Consider the following 18,141-nt stretch of genomic DNA (forward strand, 5'->3'; position numbering starts at 1 on the left):
GGAATAATTACACTGGCTATCTGACATTGAGGGAAAGTACCCCCCCCCCAAAAAAAAAAACCTAGGAGAAAGAGCCAACAGATGTAGAAATTCATCAATGATGTTGTAAAAGGGGTAATTGTGTAATGAGGGGAAAGTTCAAAGAACGGAGTCGGAAAGTTAACAAAAACATAACGTAGTTTGTATCTGAAAGTTAACTCAGTAACATGTATATATTTTATGTCCTGTCTCTTTGGTTTCTTTACAATGAAGGTTTTTTTCTTTTTATTTTTCTTCCAGACTCCTTCAATTATTCTCACAAAGGAGGGGGAGGAAGAGGAGGAGGAAGAGGGGGAAGGGCAGAAGGAGGAGGAAGAAGAGATGAAGGAAGAGGAGGGGGAGGAAGAGGAGGAGGAAGAAGAGATGGAGAAAGAAGAGGAGGAGGAGGAGGGGGAAGAGGAGGAGGAAGAGGAGGGAGATCTTCTAGCCCATCCTCACGCAGGAGGCCCTCCACCATCCCAGACAGCTGGCTGTCCAACCTCCTTGGAAGCCTCAATTGATGGAGCCTCCCACACAGACATCAGTGCTTCAGACCCTTGTTTCTACCCACGACTGGGGCAAGGAGAGCTCCCCCTCTACCCCGTGGCCTGGCTCTGCCGCCCGCCCCGCCTTCCTCACCTGAGCATGAGGTTCATCAGCTGCAGCCCTTCGCCCTTCAAGAAGCGCTCCCGGTTGGAGCTGAGCATCAGCGAAGAGCAGAGCGAGTCAAAGAGGTTCTCCATCATCTCCTGCTCCTCCGCGGGGCCTGGGTTGTGCCGCTTGAAGACCTGTCCCGAGAGAGGGGGGGCACAGCAGAGAGAGGCCTCAGCAGACGGCCTACCTGTTGGTGCTCTGTACAAAACAGCTGGCTTGGCAATGCATAAACAAGCAAACAAGGAATGCTTGAAGTCCTATAACTTGAAGAGGTAGTGTTGCAAATGGCCACAAGAGGGAGCCAGAAAGCAGGATTGTCTCTCTCTGCTCTCTGTTCCTTATGACGATTCACTGTGGCTGATGTAGTAAGCTCTGTGATAATTTTGATGGTAGTTTAATGGATTTGTAAGCTGTAATGTATGTCTGATATGTAAGCCAGAGACAGGCTTGCAATATCATTCATTCATTCATTCATTCATTCATTCATTCATTCATTCATTTATTTTCATTTCTATGCCACCCTTCTCAAGGCGATTCAGGATGGCGTATAACATTATAAATGTAACAATATGTAAACAAATCTAAATTACTATAAAAATGTTTATACAAATTGCTAAAAAGTATTTAAAAAACTCAGATACAGTCATACACATTCATCCAATTCAATCGTGCATAGTATTGGCTGGAGACAATCTCATCACTGACAGCCCCCAGGGGGGTCTTCAGAGCTTTATGAAAGACCAGGAGGGAGGGGGCGGTACGTATCTCCGGAGGGAGTTCCTTCCAGAGGGCCAGGGCTGCCACAGAGAAGGCTCTTCCCCTAGGCCCTGTCGGACGGGATTGTCTGGCCGATGGAACCTGGAGAAGGCCGACTCTGTGGGACCTAACCGGCCGCTGGGATACATGACGCAGAAGGTATTTTTATTGTATGGAGAGTTATTGACTGATTTGAATGTGTATGGCTGGACTGTTTAGCTTGACTGTGGTATTTCAACCACTAAGTCAACCACTAGCTTGTCCATCCATATGGGTTGGCATGAATGACTAGTATGCGTGTTGTCGAACTGTTTTTTTTTTAAGTTTTAATTAGGATTTTAAAAATTGCTTGTTTTTTTGTCTTGACTTTTTAATTGTTTATTGTTATTGTAATTTTATATTGTTGTGAGCTGCTCTGAGTCCTTTGGGACTGGGCGGCATAGAAGTCAAATTAAATAAATATTTCTAAAGTAAACACTATTTCAGTGATGTTGTGGTCAGCTCTAGCCCAGCTCCTGCCCCAAGGACTGTGGGTGTGGGGGAGACATCCACATGCTGCAGGCCTGTTTTGCCCCCGGTGGAATCTGATGATGAAGGCTCCTCTGACCAAGAAGACATGAGTGACAGGGAGGAGGAGAGTGTGGCAGACAGCTCAGAAGGAGATCAATTCTCTAGCTCGTCCTTGGATTCGGAACAAGAGTTAATGATACAGCCACGCATGCGGAGAGCGATGCATAGGCAACAACAACTGAGAGATTATTATCAAAGAAAATGAGGCCGCCTGTGGTTGGGTGGGGCTGTGGTCATTAGTGAGGCTGCTATAAAGAGCAGCCTATGGGTTTGGCCATTGTGGAGGATTATCTGATCGTTGTGTTTCGTGACTGCTTTGCTGAATTTGACCTTTTGTGTGCTGATTTTTCCTCGCTTTGAAACTAACCCAGAGCAAAGTGTGTGTCACTTTGTGAAAAAAGAAGGACTGTGAATTGCCTCACAGCTGCAAGCTAAGTATCACAGAACTGATAAGGGACTTGTACAAATTACCAGTTTGTTTGGAGACCAGTGCTCTTTGCTATACCAAAAGAGGGCTTGGGTTAAGTGAATTTTCAAAGAATATTGTTTTGAATTTTCAAACGTCTGTGTGTCTGAAATTGGTACCTGTGAATTTTTGGGAGGAGTCCACCAGAGAGCCCGACAGAACAAGTGATGGCGAACCTATGGCCAGGATGTCACAAGTGTCACACGGAGCCATAACAGCTGGCACGCGAGCCCTTGCCCTAGCTCAGCTCCAACGGGCCATGTGTCCGCCTGGCAGCCCAGGGTCATTGATCAAATAGCCATTTGGATCCAACCAGGAAAGATACGTTTGGTTTTTAGCTGTGACGAGCGTTCATTGTGGGTTTTAAATTGCTCTGTGCTGATTTTAAGGGGTTTTATATGGTACTGTTTTTAGGGGGTCTTATATTTTACATTTAAGGGGTATTTATGCCTTTATATTTGGTTGTAAGCCACCCAGAGCCCTTCGAGAGTGGGCAGCATATATAATCCAAATAAGGTTTTCAGGCCCTGGTGAGGAAAGGGGGGTGGGGGGCTGCAGCCCACCTGCTTTATGCAAGCCAGGAAGGATCCAGAAAGAGCATTTTCAGGTAGTGATTGACTTACCATCTCATTTGAATGCTAAGTCAATCACTACCTGAAAATGCTCTTTCTGGATCCTTCCTGGCTTGCATAAAGCAGGTGGGCTGCAGCCCCCCACCCCCCTTTCCTCACCAGGGCCTGAAAACCTGCTTCGAGTCCCCCCTCCCCTCAGCTTAAGCCCCCATCCCCGGTTCTCCCCCATCCCCCGGGCCAAGCCAGAGGCAGCAAATGACTCACCGACAACTGCTGGAGCAGGACGTCGATCCCATCTAGTTCCCCCAACATCTCCCGGTTGTCTGCAGGAAAGAGGGGAGGGGGCAAAGGTCAGATATGACAGCCGATGCGTAATAGTTCAGTCATACAAAGCAGATACATTAAAGTGTATAAAATAGTACAGTCATACCTCGTCTTACGAACCTAATTGGTTCCGGGAGGAGGTTCGTAAGGCGAAAAGTTCATAAGACAGAACATTGTTTCCCATAGGAAACAATGTAAAAGTGATTAATGCGTGCAAGGGGGGGGAATCGCAAAATGGCGCTCCGCTGGACGTCGCTGCCGCCGCCCGGCTGTCACCTTCCGAAACAGCCGGGGGGCTTCTTGACGTTCTCCCGAACGCTGAACCTGGAAGTTCGGGTTCCGGAGGCCGCCGAGAAGCGCCCGGCTGTTTCAGAAGGTTACAGCTGGGTGGTGGCGCCCGGCGGAGTTCCGTTTTTACGATCGGCGGCGGTGTTTTCGGCCGATCTGGAGGCTGGAAAGGAGGTGGGGAATCCCAATAGGGAATTCCATGGGCAGAGCTTTGACATCACAAAGACGTCCTTCCTGGAGGCCACATCAATAAATCAATCAATAGATCTCAATACATTAACAATACTACAAGCCTTACTTGTACAGCTTATAAATACATAAACTGTCATTGAACACACAGTTCTTACTACAGCCGTCACAATGAATCAGCACAAAATGAGCAGAAAAACAGAGAACCACGCTTCTGGCTCCCTCTTGTGGCCATCTCCAGCACTAACTCTTAAAGCCATAGTGCTTCAATACATACAAGCATTCATTGTTAGCTTGTTTACGTATTGCCAAACCTGTTATGTGCATAGTGCTAACATGAGTCCCTTGGAGACGCGTGGCCTAGATATTCAAGTAATAAGTAAGTGAGTAAATAAATAAACAAACATCAGCTACCTCCAATGACAATCGCAACACCTAAAACCAATAGGGCTGGTCAGAGAGATGGGAGGGGGTTTTGGGGAGGGGGCAGGCAGGTCCAGGACTCACCATCTGTGTTCTGGAGGAGGATGGCCAGAACTTCACTGCAGTAGAGTTTGTTGGCATCAAAAGGCATCTTGGCCTGCAAGAAAGGGAAGGGCAGAGCAGCCGGTCAAGAAAGGCCTTTCGCATCCTTCCTGTGGCCAAGGAACTCCGGTCTTGGAGGGACTTGGTTGGTCTTTGGGGTGGGGGCCCAGCCAATGCTCCCATCTCACCTTGGATGTCCAAGTGCCGCCTCTGTGTTGGTTGAGGCAGGCAGGGTTCCCTCGGGTCCCATTTGTTGGGGGTCAAGGGAAAGGGAGGGTTTTGCCTTCTCTTCCTGCTCAAGATGCCCATGGACAATTGCGGGGCCACTATGGGACACAGAATGCTGGACTCGATGGGCTTTGGCCCCATTCAGCAGGGCTCCTCTTTGGTTCTTATTTTTCTATCTCTACTTGTCTATCTATCTGTCTATCATCTCTCTCTCATATTCTCTCTCTCTCTCTCTCTATCTGTCTATCTATCTATCTATCTATCTATCTATCTATCTATCTATCTATCTATCTATCCTCTCTCCCTCTATCTCAGTATTTCTCTTTCTTTTGCTCTCTATCTATCTATCTTTTGCCTTGGGTCCCATTTGTTGGGGGTCAGGGGAAAGGCAGGGTCTTGCCTTCTCCTTCTGCTCAAGATCCCCATGGACAATTGGGGGGCCACTGTGGGACACAGAATGCTGGACTCAATGGGCTTTGGCCCCATTCCGCAGGGCTCCTCTTTGGTTCTTATTTTTCTATCTCTACTTGTCTATCTATCTGTCTATCATCTCTCTCTCATATTCTCTCTCTCTCTCTCTCTCTCTCTCTATCTGTCTATCTATCTATCTATCTATCTATCTATCTATCTATCTATCTATCTATCTATCTATCTATCTATCCTCTCTCCCTCTATCTCAGTATTTCTCTTTCTTTTGCTCTCTATCTATCTATCTTTTGCCTTGGGTCCCATTTGTTGGGGGTCAGGGGAAAGGCAGGGTCTTGCCTTCTCCTTCTGCTCAAGATCCCCATGGACAATTGGGGGGCCACTGTGGGACACAGAATGCTGGACTCAATGGGCTTTGGCCCCATTCCGCAGGGCTCCTCTTTGGTTCTTATGTCTTTATGCCAACCGTTTGCACATTTTCAGCCCTGGCCTTTCATGTTCAATGAAATGCTCCCAGGTGTCCAGTGTATTTTTCCCCAACCTGTCACTTTATAACACCAACCACCTGTCAAGCTGTTGCAGAAGTTGGTGATCAACCAACGGGTGGCCACACTATCTCTAGAAGGCCCCGGTGTTGATGGGAACTTGGGTGATTTCCAGGAGGGAACAGATGCAGCCACAAAGCCTCCTTTCAAGGGGTTCAAGGCCATCCTATGCCCACCCACCTGGGCGGAAGCGGAAGGAGGACCGCCGTCGCTGCCACAATCTGAATGGGCAATGTGACAGGTTTGTGAGTGGAGGGGAACAAGGGAGGTGAACTTTCAACTGGGTGGGAAACTCAGGGCTCCGGCAATAAGCTGGACCCTTGCGGAGGGCTTTGATTCGGACTCTGATTTAGTTCGGATGCTACCTGGAACCTTGAGGTCACCCTTTGACACTGGACCGACTGGACAGTCAGTTGTCCAGAATAGCATGTAGGGATGTTCAGCCTTAGGAACTTTAAGACTTGTGGACTTCAACTCCTACAATTGGACACTACCTGGGGAATTTGGGCCGTTGAAGTCCGCAGGTCTCAAAGCCGCCATAGGTGCCCACCAACAGATAAACAGAAGGGCCCTTGCAGGTCATCTAGTCCAACCCCCTTGCCCAAGCAGGAGACTCTACATCCACCTCTACCCAGGCTTGAACTCACAGCCTCCTGATTGTGAGGCAGGAGCTGCCACAGCAGCAGAGGAACCGTCAGAGAACAGGAGGCCAACACTCACCTTCAGCCTCTTGAGAAGCCACTGCATGAGGCCCTGCTGGACAGCATCCGCACACACCTCCGGCCGAAACTCTGCCATGTTCTCAATGATGGCTTTGAGGAGGAGGAGGACACAGAAGACACTGGTCAGTCCTCAGTTTCCAGTGTTTCTCTCAGCAGGCTTATCCCAACCCAGCAGGGTCCTCCCCCCTTGTCCAAGACAATATTTCCCAACTCTGGCCCCTTCCAAGAGCCTGGGCTTCAACTCCCAGAATCCCCCAGGCAGCCCTGGTTGAGAAACACCACCCTAAGGCAGGGCCCAGTCAGGCCTTGAAAGGCCCAGGCTGGAAACAGCAACAGCCTTCGGACTTATATCCCGCTTCACAGTGTGTTACCAGCCCTCTCTAAGTGGTCTATGGAGAGTTAGCCTCTTGCCCCCCACAATCTGGGGCCTCATTTGACCCACCTCGGAAGGAAGGAAGGCTGAATGCTATTGCTATTCATTCCTTCCCTCTCTCCCTCCTTCTTTCCTTTCTTCTTTCCTTCCTTCCCTCCTTCCCATCCATAGCAATAGCAATAGCATTTAGACTTATATACCACTTCCCAGTGCTTTCCCAGCCCTCTCTATGCGGTTTACAAAATCAGCTTCTTGCCCCCAACAATCTGGGTCCTCATTTGACCCACCTCAGAAGGAAGGAAGGCTGAATGCTATTGCTATTCATTCCTTCCCTCTCTCCCTCCTTCTTTCCTTCCTTCCTCCTTCCTTCCTTCCCTCCCTCCCATCCATAGCAATAGCAATAGCATTTAAACTTATATACCACTTCCCAGTGCTTTCCCAGCCCTCTCTATGCGGTTTACAAAATCAGCTTCTTGCCCCCCACAATCTGGGTCCTCATTTGACCCACCTCAGAAGGAAGGAAGGCTGAATGCTATTGCTATTCATTCCTTCCCTCTCTCCCTCCTTCTTTCCTTCCTTCCTCCTTCCTTCCTTCCCTCCCTCCCATCCATAGCAATAGCAATAGCATTTAAACTTATATACCACTTCCCAGTGCTTTCCCAGCCCTCTCTATGCGGTTTACAGAATCAGCCTCTTGCCCCCAACAATCTGGGTCCTCATTTGACCCCCCTGGGAAGGAAGGAAGGCTGAGTCAACTGAGATTTGATCTGCCAACTACTATCTAACCACTGCGCCACCAACGGGTTCCCAAATTACCCAGAGTATTATGAACACCGTCCGCCTCTTCCTTCACGCTTTCATCCAGGCGCTCCAGATTCTGCACCAGCAACGCTACCACCTGCCCGTCCACCTGGGTGAAGAAGGAGGAAGGGAGAAAAGGGCAGAGTCAGGGCAAGCGGGATGGAGAAGGGCCGGTCAATCTAAGGCCCAGACAGTGGCAGACGGGCAAGAAACCCAAACGCAGGAGAAACGAACAGGGCACCACTGAGGGATGCTTGGATTTAGTACCAGGGTCTTTGGGTCAAAGCTTTGATCTCTGCAACCCCCGTTGGGTGACGGTTCCCCAAAGCATCTGAGGGCAGGATGAGAAGGAACGGGTGGACGATGACTAAAGAGTGAGGATGCATATAAGTCCAATAAATAAATAAATAAACAAACCTAAAAATAAAGAGAAATTAGTAGTTGGTAAGGCCACACTTGGAATATTGTGCCAGTAATGATTTAAATCTGACCAGCTGATGTAAGGCTTTAAACCAAGTGTGTGGAGAGGGGCGGCATACAAATCTAATAAATTATTATTATTATTATTATTATTATTATTATTATTATTATTATTATTATTACTACTACTACTACTACTACTACTACTACTACTACTAAACTGAAATGCTGAAGCAATGTTCCAATGCTTGGAACAAACGTCCAGCAGTCGTGGTGAGTCAATCCAGAGGAATTGAATTGAAAGATGCCTGGGATAAACATAGATCCATCCTAAGATAAAATACAGGAAATAGTATAAGGGCAGACTAGATGGACCAGGAGGTCTTTTTCTGCCGTCAGTCTTCTATGTTCCTATGAGGATGAGTCAGTAGAGTCACTGCCACTTTAAGATTTATAAATATAAACCTTAGTGGTATTAATATTACTTTATGAACCCTTGGTAAGGCCAAACTTGGAATCCTGCCTTCAGTTTTGGTCGCCATGATGCAAAAAGGATGTTGAGACTCTAGACCAGTGCTTCTCAACCTTGGCCGGTTGAAGATGTGTGGACTTCAATTCCCAGAATTCCCCAGCCAGCTGGGAGTTGAAGTCCACACATCTTCAAACGGCCAAGGTTGAGAACCCCTGCTCTGGAAAAAGTGCAGAGAAGAGCCACAAAGAGGATGAGGGGACTGGAGGCTAAAACATACGAAGAACCGTTGCAGGAACTGTATGTATAAAACTGCACGTAAATCATTCCTGTATGATGTATGTGCCGTCTGCTTTTCCAACTATCAGAAATGTAAACAAAGAAAATAACGGTGTGTTTTCTTTCCTTCCTTTTCTCTTTCTGTCTCTTTCCTTTCTCTTCCCTTTCTCTTTCCTTTTTCTTTCCTTCCCCCTCTTTCCCTTTTTACTTGTATCTTTATACAGTGGTACCTCGAGATACGAGTTTAATTCGTTCCGGACCTGGGCTCTTAAGTCGAGCAGCTCTTATCTCGAACGACTTTTCCCCATAGGAATTAATGTAAATAATTTTAATTGGTTCCAGCCCTCAAAAAACTCACAAAGTTAGTCTAAATTATGCAGAAAAACATGTTTTTAATGAAGAAATGTACATGTACATATAAATGAATAATGAAGTTTCTTTCACTTAACTTGTAAACTTTCTTAAACTTTTAAATTTACATATGTTCAACTTCTCTGCCACCCAATCCTGTAGGACAGAGGTCCCCAACCCTTTTTGCACCAGGGACCGGCTTTAAGCGATCAAGAGAGGAATGGGTGAATGAATGGACGGAGGGTGGGAAGGAAGGGGTTGGGGGTTGGGGAGGTTCTGGAAAGCCCCCCAGGCCGGCAGCGACCTTTTAAAACAGCCGCGCCGTTTGTGAGCTAACTCCTGAAGCCAAACGCTAAAGGCGAACTTCCGCGTCCTGGGCTCTCAGCAAGGGGGTTGCAGGAGAGACGTGGCAGTGTTCTCTCAGCGGAGGCTGGCGAAGGTGATATTCAATGTCGGGGGCGCACGGGCGGTTGCGCGCGCTCCCTATCTCCCTGCTAGCCCACTTGGAATGTGAAATTCAAAACAGCGTTGGGATCCCCCCACCCCCAGCAGAAGCCAAGGACCCCCAGAGTGGGGTGGCAGGGGAGGCGACCGCCTCTCCACTCACCAAGTGCCGGGATACGAGCCGAGAAGAGCCGGGCTGGCTTACTTTCCTTCCTTTCCTCGCTGATGCAGAGCCACTCGAACAAAGCGTCACACCCCCCTGACGCTTTTGGTGGCAAAAGAGCCCAGCGTCGCTTCGGAAGCCACCGAAAGTGTCAGAGGGGCGCGACGCTTTGTTCGAGTGGCTCTGCATCAGCGCGGGAAGGAAGGAAAGTAAGCCAGCCCGGCTCTTCTCGGCTCGTATCGCGGATTTGAGCTCGGGAGACGAACAAAAATGTCTCTCCTCTCCCAGCTCTTATCTCGAGTAGCTCTTATCTCGAGCAGCTCTTATGTCGGGGTTCCACTGTATTGCTTTTTTAAATGTTTTCTGAATTGTATTGTTGTTTTACATGTCAATAAAAATTTGGGGGGAAATAAAAATAATTAAAAAATATCCCACAACAACCACAATATCACAAAAACCACAAAAGTTAAAATTAAGAAATGTTGAATAAGGACTAAAAGCCAAGAGGGCAAGTGACATGGAGGCAGGGACCCTTTTTTCAAACCCCTTCATCCCCTCCCAGAATACAGTGCAACCTTATCAGGACTCCAGCCCAGCTGTCAGAGGTGGGTTTTAAGGCTCTTGCTAGAAAAATTCCCCAGACCAAGAGAATAAAAGCAAAAGTCTTTACAACATAATATAGAATATGTAGAAAGATACAGAAAACATAGAACACATTTGACCAGCATGATCACACAGGGACCCGGAGAGGTCATGGGAAGGGTACCCATGCGCCTCTGAAGGTAAATTACTCAACTACAAGGGTCATCTCATATAGGTTTCTTAATGCCTTGTCTACACCCCTTCCTTTTGTCCACAGTCTGTCCATATTTGGAGTTGTTGTTCTGTTATTCCACCATGTTTCATCATAGTTCTTAGGAACTGACTAGCTCACTTGGCTTGGAGTATGGGGGTCACCTGGTCCTTATCATGGACATCGTTCCTACCAATTTCATATCCAAACATAGACATGTTTTCCTCCTGCTTTGCAAACCCTTCCTGGCAAGGCCTGCTATTCCTCAAACCCAGGTTTGGAAGTTCAGTACGTTAGAAGAGTGATTTTATGGGCAGTTCTGTGTTAGCAAAAACTTCAGAAGAGAAGGATTTAGGGGTAGTGATTTCTGACAGTTTCAAAATGTGGTCGGGCAGTAGGAAAAGCAAGTAGGATGCTTGGCTGCATAGCTAGAGGTATAACAAGCAGGAAGAGGGAGATTGTGATCCCCAAAGACGGGCTACAAGAATGGTGGAAGGTGTGAAGCATAAAACGTATCAGGAAAGACTTCATGAACTCAATCTGTAGAGTCTGGAGGACAGAAGGAAAAGGGGGGACATGATAGAAACATTTAAATATGTTAAAGGGTTAAATAAGGTTCAGGAGGGAAATGTTTTTAACAGGAAAGTGAACCCAAGAACAAGGGGACACAATCTGAAGTTAGTTGGGGGAAAGATCAAAAGCAACGTGAGAAAATATTATTTCACTGAAAGAGTAGTAGATCCTTGGAACAAACTTCCAGCAGACGTGGTAGATAAATCCAGTCACTGAATTTAAACATACCTGGGATAAGCATACAGTGGTACCTCAAGATACGAACCCCTCGTCTTACGAACAACTCGTGATACGAACCCGGGGTTCAGAAAAATTTTGCCTCTTCTTACGAACTTTTTTCGAGTTACGAACCGGCGTTCGGAGGCTGCTGGGAAGCTGTGCGGCTGTTTTAAAAGGTGACAGCCGGGCGGTGGGGCTTCCCAGAAGCCTCCCGAACGCCGGTTCGTAACTCGAAAAACGTTCGTAAGAAGAGGCAAAATTTTTCTGAACCCCGGGTTCGGTTCAGGGGGTGCTGGGAAGCCCCCCAGCCCGGCTGTGACCTTTTAAAACAGCCGTGCCGCTTCCCAGCAGTCGCCGAAAGCCGGGTTTTTGCGGGGGGGTTTTGGTTGCACGGACTAATTGACTTTACATTGTTTCCTATGGGAAACAATGTTTTGTCTTACGAACCTCCTCCTTGCACCAATTAAGTTCTTATCATGAGGTATTACTGTATATCCATCGTAAGATAAAATACAGGAAATAGTATAAGGGCAGACTAGATGGACCAGGAGGTCTTTTTCTGCCGTCAGTCTTCTGTGTTTCTATGTCTAGGCCCTATACGTTTCTTACAGCTCTCCTTTAAAAAAAATATTGATTTGTGTACAAAATTCATATGGTTGTCCATTCACTCTGTGTGACTCGGGGCAGCTTACAAAAAAACTAAAAACCAGAATGCAGGCATAAAAGCAATCGTAACCGTCCGCCGCACATGGGTCAGAGAAGGCAGCTCTGCCAAATTAACCAATAAATAAGCAAGCGGGGAGGGAAGATGGCACGGGAGCCAAGTCAGGCAGAAGAGCAAATTAAGTTGAGGTCGGGAAAGCCCCCCCCCCCTTCTGTCCAGGAACCGGACGGAATCTGATCCGCCAAGCACAGGGGGGAAGCAGCTCTTGGTTGCCAGCCATTGATTGACCGCCCAGGAAAGGTCAGCTGCTGGCTGCACACAGCAACCACGGAGAAGGAAGCGCTTTGAGTGCGCGGCACCTGCTGATGGGACGAGCCCCATGGGCTTTGGTGCCCCAGCAGAAATGCCACCACCCAGGGGCTGAGAACTGCCCTGCCAAAAGGTGGAAGGAGGCATCGGTGGACGAAGCAATCAGATATTTCATCTACAACATCCCTTTTATTTATTTATTTAGTTTTATTTATTTATTGGATTTGTATGCTGCTCCTCTCCAGAGACTCGGGGCGGCTAACAGCAATAATAAGACAGTGTACAATAATAATCCAATACTAAAAACAGTTAAAAACCCATTAATATAAAAACCAAACATACATACAGACATACCATGCATAGAATTGTAAAGGCCTAGGGGGAAATAGCATCTCAATTCCCCCATGACTGACGGCAGAGGTGGGTTTTAAGCAGCTTACGAAAGGCAAGGAGGGTGGGGGCAATTCTAATCTCTGGGGGGAGTTGGTTCCAGTGGGCGGGGGCCGCCACAGAGAAGGCTCTTCCCCTCGGCCCCACCAAGCGGCATTGTTTAGTTGAGGGGACCCGGAGAAGACCCACTCTGTGGGACCTAACTGGTCGCTGGGATTCGTGCAGCAGAAGGGGGTCCCGGAGATAATTGGAAATTGATTGGAAAGGGAGCTCTGGAAACGGAGAAGGAGTCAGAGCAGAAGGGGAAAACGACCTGTTGGGAATGTTTGTTTTGTTTGTTTATTAATTAGAGTTGAAAGGGACCTTGCAGGTCATCTAGTCCAACCCTCTGCCTAGGCAGGAAACCCTACACCTCCCCAGCCTAATGACATTCCAATCTCCTCGTGAAAAAGTCCAGAGTTGGAGAGTTCCCAACCTCCAGTGGCAGGCCGTTCCACTGGTTGATCGCTCTGACCGTCAGGAAGTTCTTCCTTATTTCCAGGTTGAATCTCTCCTTGGTCAGCTTCCATCCGTTGCTCCTGGTCTGGCCCTCTGGTGCCCTGGAGAATATAGTGGCCCCCTCCCCTCTGTGGCATCCCCTCAAGTACCTGTAGACTGCTATCATGTCCCCCCTGGACCTTCTCTTCGCTAGGCTGTCCATGCCCAGTTCCAGCAACCTCTCTTCATAAGTCTTGGTTCTAGTCCCCTTATCATCTTGGTTGCTCCTTTCTGCAACTTCTCCAGAGTCTTTATGTCTCTTTTGAAGTGGGGTGACCAGAACTGGATGCAGTACTCCAGATGTGGTCTGACCAGGGCATTATAGAGTGGTATTAATATTTCTCTGGTCTTGGAGTGTATCCCCCTGTTGATGCAGCTTAGGGTTGTGTTGGCCTTTTTGGCCACTGCTGCACATTGCTGGCTCATGTTTAGTTGATTATCCACCAAGACTCCAAGATCCCTTTCACGGTCACTACTGCTATGTAGGGTTCCTACCAGACTGTATGTGTGTCTAGGTTTTTTTTACCTAGGTGGAGGACTTTACTCTTCTCGACGTTGAACATCATTCTGTTAGTTTGGGCCCCCACAGCGTTAATCTATCTAGGTCTTTCTGTATTTTGAGCCTGTCCTCTAGGCAACTTGGAGATATCTGGACTTCAACTCCCAGAATTCCCCAGCCACGATATGCAGGCTGAGCCTCAGTCCCTTGAAGCAGCTGAGCAGCCCTTAAGGCACAAGCACAAGGGAAGAATAATAAGCCCACCCAAGCTTTCCACATTGCAAAAGAGGAAATTGCCAGTCCGTTCAGCCCCTCAGACTGGGCACCTTCCCCCCATGGAAACATAGGAGACTGACAGCAGAAAAAGACCTCATGGTCCATCTAGTCTGCCTTTATACTATTTCCTGTATTTTATCTTTGGGTGGATCTATGTTTATCCCAGGCATGTTTAAATTCAGTGACTGTGGATTTACCTACCACGTCTGCTGGAAGTTTGTTCCAAGCATCTACTACTCTTTCAGTCAAATAATATTTTCTCATGTTGCTTTTGATCTTTCCCCCAACTGACCCCAGATTGTGCCCCCTTGTTCCTGAATTCACTTTCCCATTTCCCTCCTGAACCTTCTTGAACCCTTTGACATATTTAAATGTTTCGATCCTGTCCCCCCATCTGAGCGCTTTGGCAGGCGGGGCCCTCGGTGAGCCCTGAATTATCCTGGCAACCTGGGCTCCGGTGGACAGAGTCATTATTTCCACGGAAGAAAAGAAAGGCAGGGAAAGCAGCCGCTCGCTCACAATCGGAGGCGCTCAGAAGGCCCCGCGACTGTCAATAAGCGGCAGAAGACAAGAGCCGAGACAAAAGGGTTTACAGCCTTCCCTGCGCCAGGGAGAATCGGGAGGCTTCACCTCCCGCGCTTCTATTCTGTGGCCAAGCGGCAGAGCAGCCTTCAGGGCGACCGCCATTAACCTCTGGAAGGCAACACAAGCGGGAGCGCCAAGCACCGACGGCCGGTCCCGTGGGAGCCACCACGAGAATCTTTGCAGCTCCGAGCTGGGCTCAGTCAGGGCCACTGTCGGAGCCTGGCGTCTTCCTCTCATCACCCAACAATCATCGCGGCTAGAAGGCAGGAGGAGGAGGAGGACTTCGAGGTCCTTGGTCCTCTCTGAACTTTGTGGTTTCTCTGCAGGTGTTTCATCACCCAACTATCAACAGTGCTGGGGGGCTACTGGGCTTTGTGGAGAGGAGGAGGAGGAGGCATAAGAAGAAGAGGAGGAGGAACAGGAGGAGAACAAGGAAGGAGAAGGAGGAGGAAAGTAGAGTCTTTGGTGTTGGGTTTGGTTGTTGTCTTGAGATGTTTCATAACCCAACCAGTTAAGATCAATAGCCAGAGCATTCAGACTTATATACCGCTTCACTCTGCTTTTCCAGGCCGACAGAATCAGCATATTTGCCCCCAACAACAATCTGGGTCCTCATTTGACCCACCTCAGAAGGATGGATGGATGGAAGGAAGGAAGGAAGGAAGGAAGGAAGGAAGGAAGGAAGGAAGGAATAGTAATAGGACAAATCAAGGGAGATATTTCTTCACCCAGAGGGTGGTTGGTTGATGGAATTCCCTTCCAGAAGAGGTCATGACAGCTGTCCGCCTGGAGAGCTTCAAGGCAGGATGGGACAGATTCATGGATGACAAGCGTATTATAGAAGGTTATTGAAAGGGATGTCCATGTACCGCCTCTATGTGGGTTGAGGCAGGTAGGGTTCCCTGGGGTCCCATTTGTTGGGGGTCCAGGGAAAGGGAGGGTCTTGCCTTCTCTTTCTGCTCAAGACCCCCATGGACAATTGGGGGCCCACTGTGGGACACAGAATGCTGGACTCCATGGGCTTTGGCCTGATTCTGCAGGGCTCCTCTTATACCAACCGTTTGCACATTTTCAGCCCTGGCCTTTCATGTTCACTGAAGTGCTCCCAGGTGTCCAGTGTATTTTCCCCCAACCCTGCCACTTTATAACACGAACCACCTGTCAAACCGTGGAGAAGTTGATGGCCAATCAACGCCTTGCCACACTATCTATAAAAGGCCTGATGTAGATGGGAATTTGGGTGGGGGGAATTCCAGGAGGGAAGAGAGGCAGCCACAAAGCCTCCTTTCGAGGGGCTCAAGGCCACCTTGACAGCCCTCCCTAAACTGCCTACAGAACCAGCCTCTTGCCCCCAACAATCTGGGTCCTCATCTGACCCACCTGGGAAGGACGGGAGGCTGAGTCAACCTGGAGCCAGTGGTGAGATTTGAACTGCTGAACTACAGCTACCAGTCAGCTGAAGGAGCCTGCAGGGCTGCCCTCTAACCACTGGGGCACCCGGGCTCTTCAGTATTGCTAGAAGAGGGGGTTGCAGTGGGGGGGGGGGGGGGGCATTTGTTTATTTATTTGACTTGACTTCTTTGCCGCCCAATCTCAATGGGACTCAGGGGGGCTGGAGGGTCCCTGGTGCCCTCTGAGCTACTTTGTTTTCTTGCAGTTGTTTCATAACCCAACTAGGGAACCTTATCAGTGCTAGGGGGGTGGGGGTTCAGATGGGGGGGGGGAAGAATGAGTATAGGGTCCCTGGTGTTTCTTGCAGATGTTTGTTTCTTGAACCAACTAGGTCAGTGTTTCCCAACCTTGGCCACTTGAATATATTTGGACTTCAACTCCCAGAATTCCCCAGCCAGCAAGTGCTGGCTGGGGAATTCTGGGAGTTGAAGTCCAGATATCTTCAAGTGGCCAAGGTTGGGAAACGCTGGGCTAGGGAACCACATCAAAGACATGCTTGGCTTCCAGCCCGAGATGCCACCAGGTGCTACTTACCAAGGCGTCTATGAGGACCCCGGCCCCTTCCTCGCTTTCGTGCAGGGTGTCGATGTCCGTGAGCTCCTGCAGAAGATCCACCACCACGATGGCGACATGTGGGGGTTCAGAGTTAAGGCAAACTATCACTGTCTGGTTTGGTGCTGCAACCCAACAAGACCCACACAGACTTCAGAGGAGAATCAGAACGGCAGAAAAAACAACGGCTGCCCACCTGCCTTCCCCGTTGAGGACCTGTAGACTGCACAATGAGTCAAAAGGAGGGCGGGGAAAATATTGACTGACCGTTCACATCCCGGACATAGACTGTTTCAACTCCAACCCTCAAAACAGAGCCCTGCACACCAAGACAACTAGACACAAGGAGTTTTTTTCTAGAATGCCATCACTCTGCTAAATAAATAATTCCCTCAACACTGTCAAACTATTTACTAAGCCTGTACCACTAGTTTTTTCCCATCATTCCTATCACCCATCTCCTCCCACTCTTGACTGTAACTTATTGCTTGTATCCTTGTTTTTATTAATATTGATTCATTGCTTATTTGACCCCTATGACAATCATGAAGTGTTGGACCTCCTGATTCTTGACCAATGTCTCTTTTCTTTTATGTCCACTGAGAGCATCTGCACCAAGACAAATTCCTTGTGTGTCCAGTCACACTTGGCCTAATAATGAATTCTATTCTAAATTCTATTCTATTCTATTTTCTATTCTCATTCTCTTCTCATTCCTATTCTATTCTATTCACTATTCTAGTTACTCTAAATTCTATTCTATGTTATTTCTACTCTACTCTACTCTCTACTCTATTCTAATAAATGCAGATTATCTGCCTCCAAGTAGCTGCCCAGCGAGGAAAAGGAATAAATTGGTGGCCAATAAAAAGAGGGGAGATGCCTTGAGCTACGTCAGCCCCTCTTTTCCTTCGCTCGGGGGACATCAACAAACCCATTTGTTCTTCCCTGAGTTTGGTTCAGAAGACCACCTTTCATCTCCAAACCTGCCAAGCGATGGGCTTGTGGGAACCGGCTGCCGCTGGGCTGAATTCGCTTCCTGCTCTTTGCCTGTTGCAGGCAGCAGCGACAGAAGGGAATTTGAGCAACAAAGAGGAAGCCATGGGAGAGTGATTTAAAGATTAAAAACGGCTTTGGGTTCAAGGCTCCGGGGAGAGCAGGGTCCTCGGGGGAGCGGGAGGCTATGCGTCAAAACTCTGAAGCATGTCCTCCAAATTGATGTGCCGATGGGGAGAACAGCGGATCCTCCGCTCCCCATTTATCCTTGGCGTTTCAAACAGCAGCCCTGGGGGGGGAGGAGGGGAGGGAAGAGGGGTCTTGGCGGCTTTGGGATGAAGCAGAAAACCCTGCTCCACCCACAGCCGGGGAAGGAAACCAGGAGAAGGGCAGGGCAGGTGCACACCGCTTCCCAGGCTCGGCTACCCATGGGCCTCTGGTGCTGGGGGTGGACCCAGGTTGGAGCCTTGGCTAATCAGTCAACATCCAGGCACAGGGAGAATGCAGAGGAACGGAGCCGAAAGGGGCCTTGGCAGGTCTTCTAGTCCACCCCCCTACTCAAGCAGGAAGCCCTAGACCCATGACAGTGAGACCCTAGACTGCTATCATGTCTCCCCTGGTCCTTCTTTTCATTAAACTAGACCGACCCATCTCTTTTTTCCCTAGGAAGACGTTGGAGGGGGTCTTCTAGCCCACCGATCAAGCACCAGGAA

General features: G+C 48.6%; 1 protein-coding gene across 1 annotated transcript in view; it reads right to left on the reverse strand.

The window, feature by feature from the left end:
• LOC139155666 (beta-catenin-like protein 1) overlaps window positions 1-18,141 on the reverse strand; it is a 67,586-nt gene that overhangs the window by 8,225 nt on the left and 41,220 nt on the right. Inside the window, exons 5-10 of the mRNA XM_070730907.1 lie at window positions 16,415-16,510; window positions 7,473-7,566; window positions 6,282-6,373; window positions 4,345-4,417; window positions 3,301-3,359; window positions 658-806 (exon numbers count right to left, since the gene is read on the reverse strand). Of these exons, the coding sequence (XP_070587008.1) occupies window positions 658-806; window positions 3,301-3,359; window positions 4,345-4,417; window positions 6,282-6,373; window positions 7,473-7,566; window positions 16,415-16,510 (563 nt within the window). The remainder of the gene's footprint in view (window positions 1-657; window positions 807-3,300; window positions 3,360-4,344; window positions 4,418-6,281; window positions 6,374-7,472; window positions 7,567-16,414; window positions 16,511-18,141) is intronic.

Source organism: Erythrolamprus reginae, unplaced genomic scaffold (genome assembly GCF_031021105.1).
Source record: "Erythrolamprus reginae isolate rEryReg1 unplaced genomic scaffold, rEryReg1.hap1 H_42, whole genome shotgun sequence".
Classification (NCBI taxonomy): Eukaryota; Metazoa; Chordata; class Lepidosauria; order Squamata; family Dipsadidae; genus Erythrolamprus; species Erythrolamprus reginae.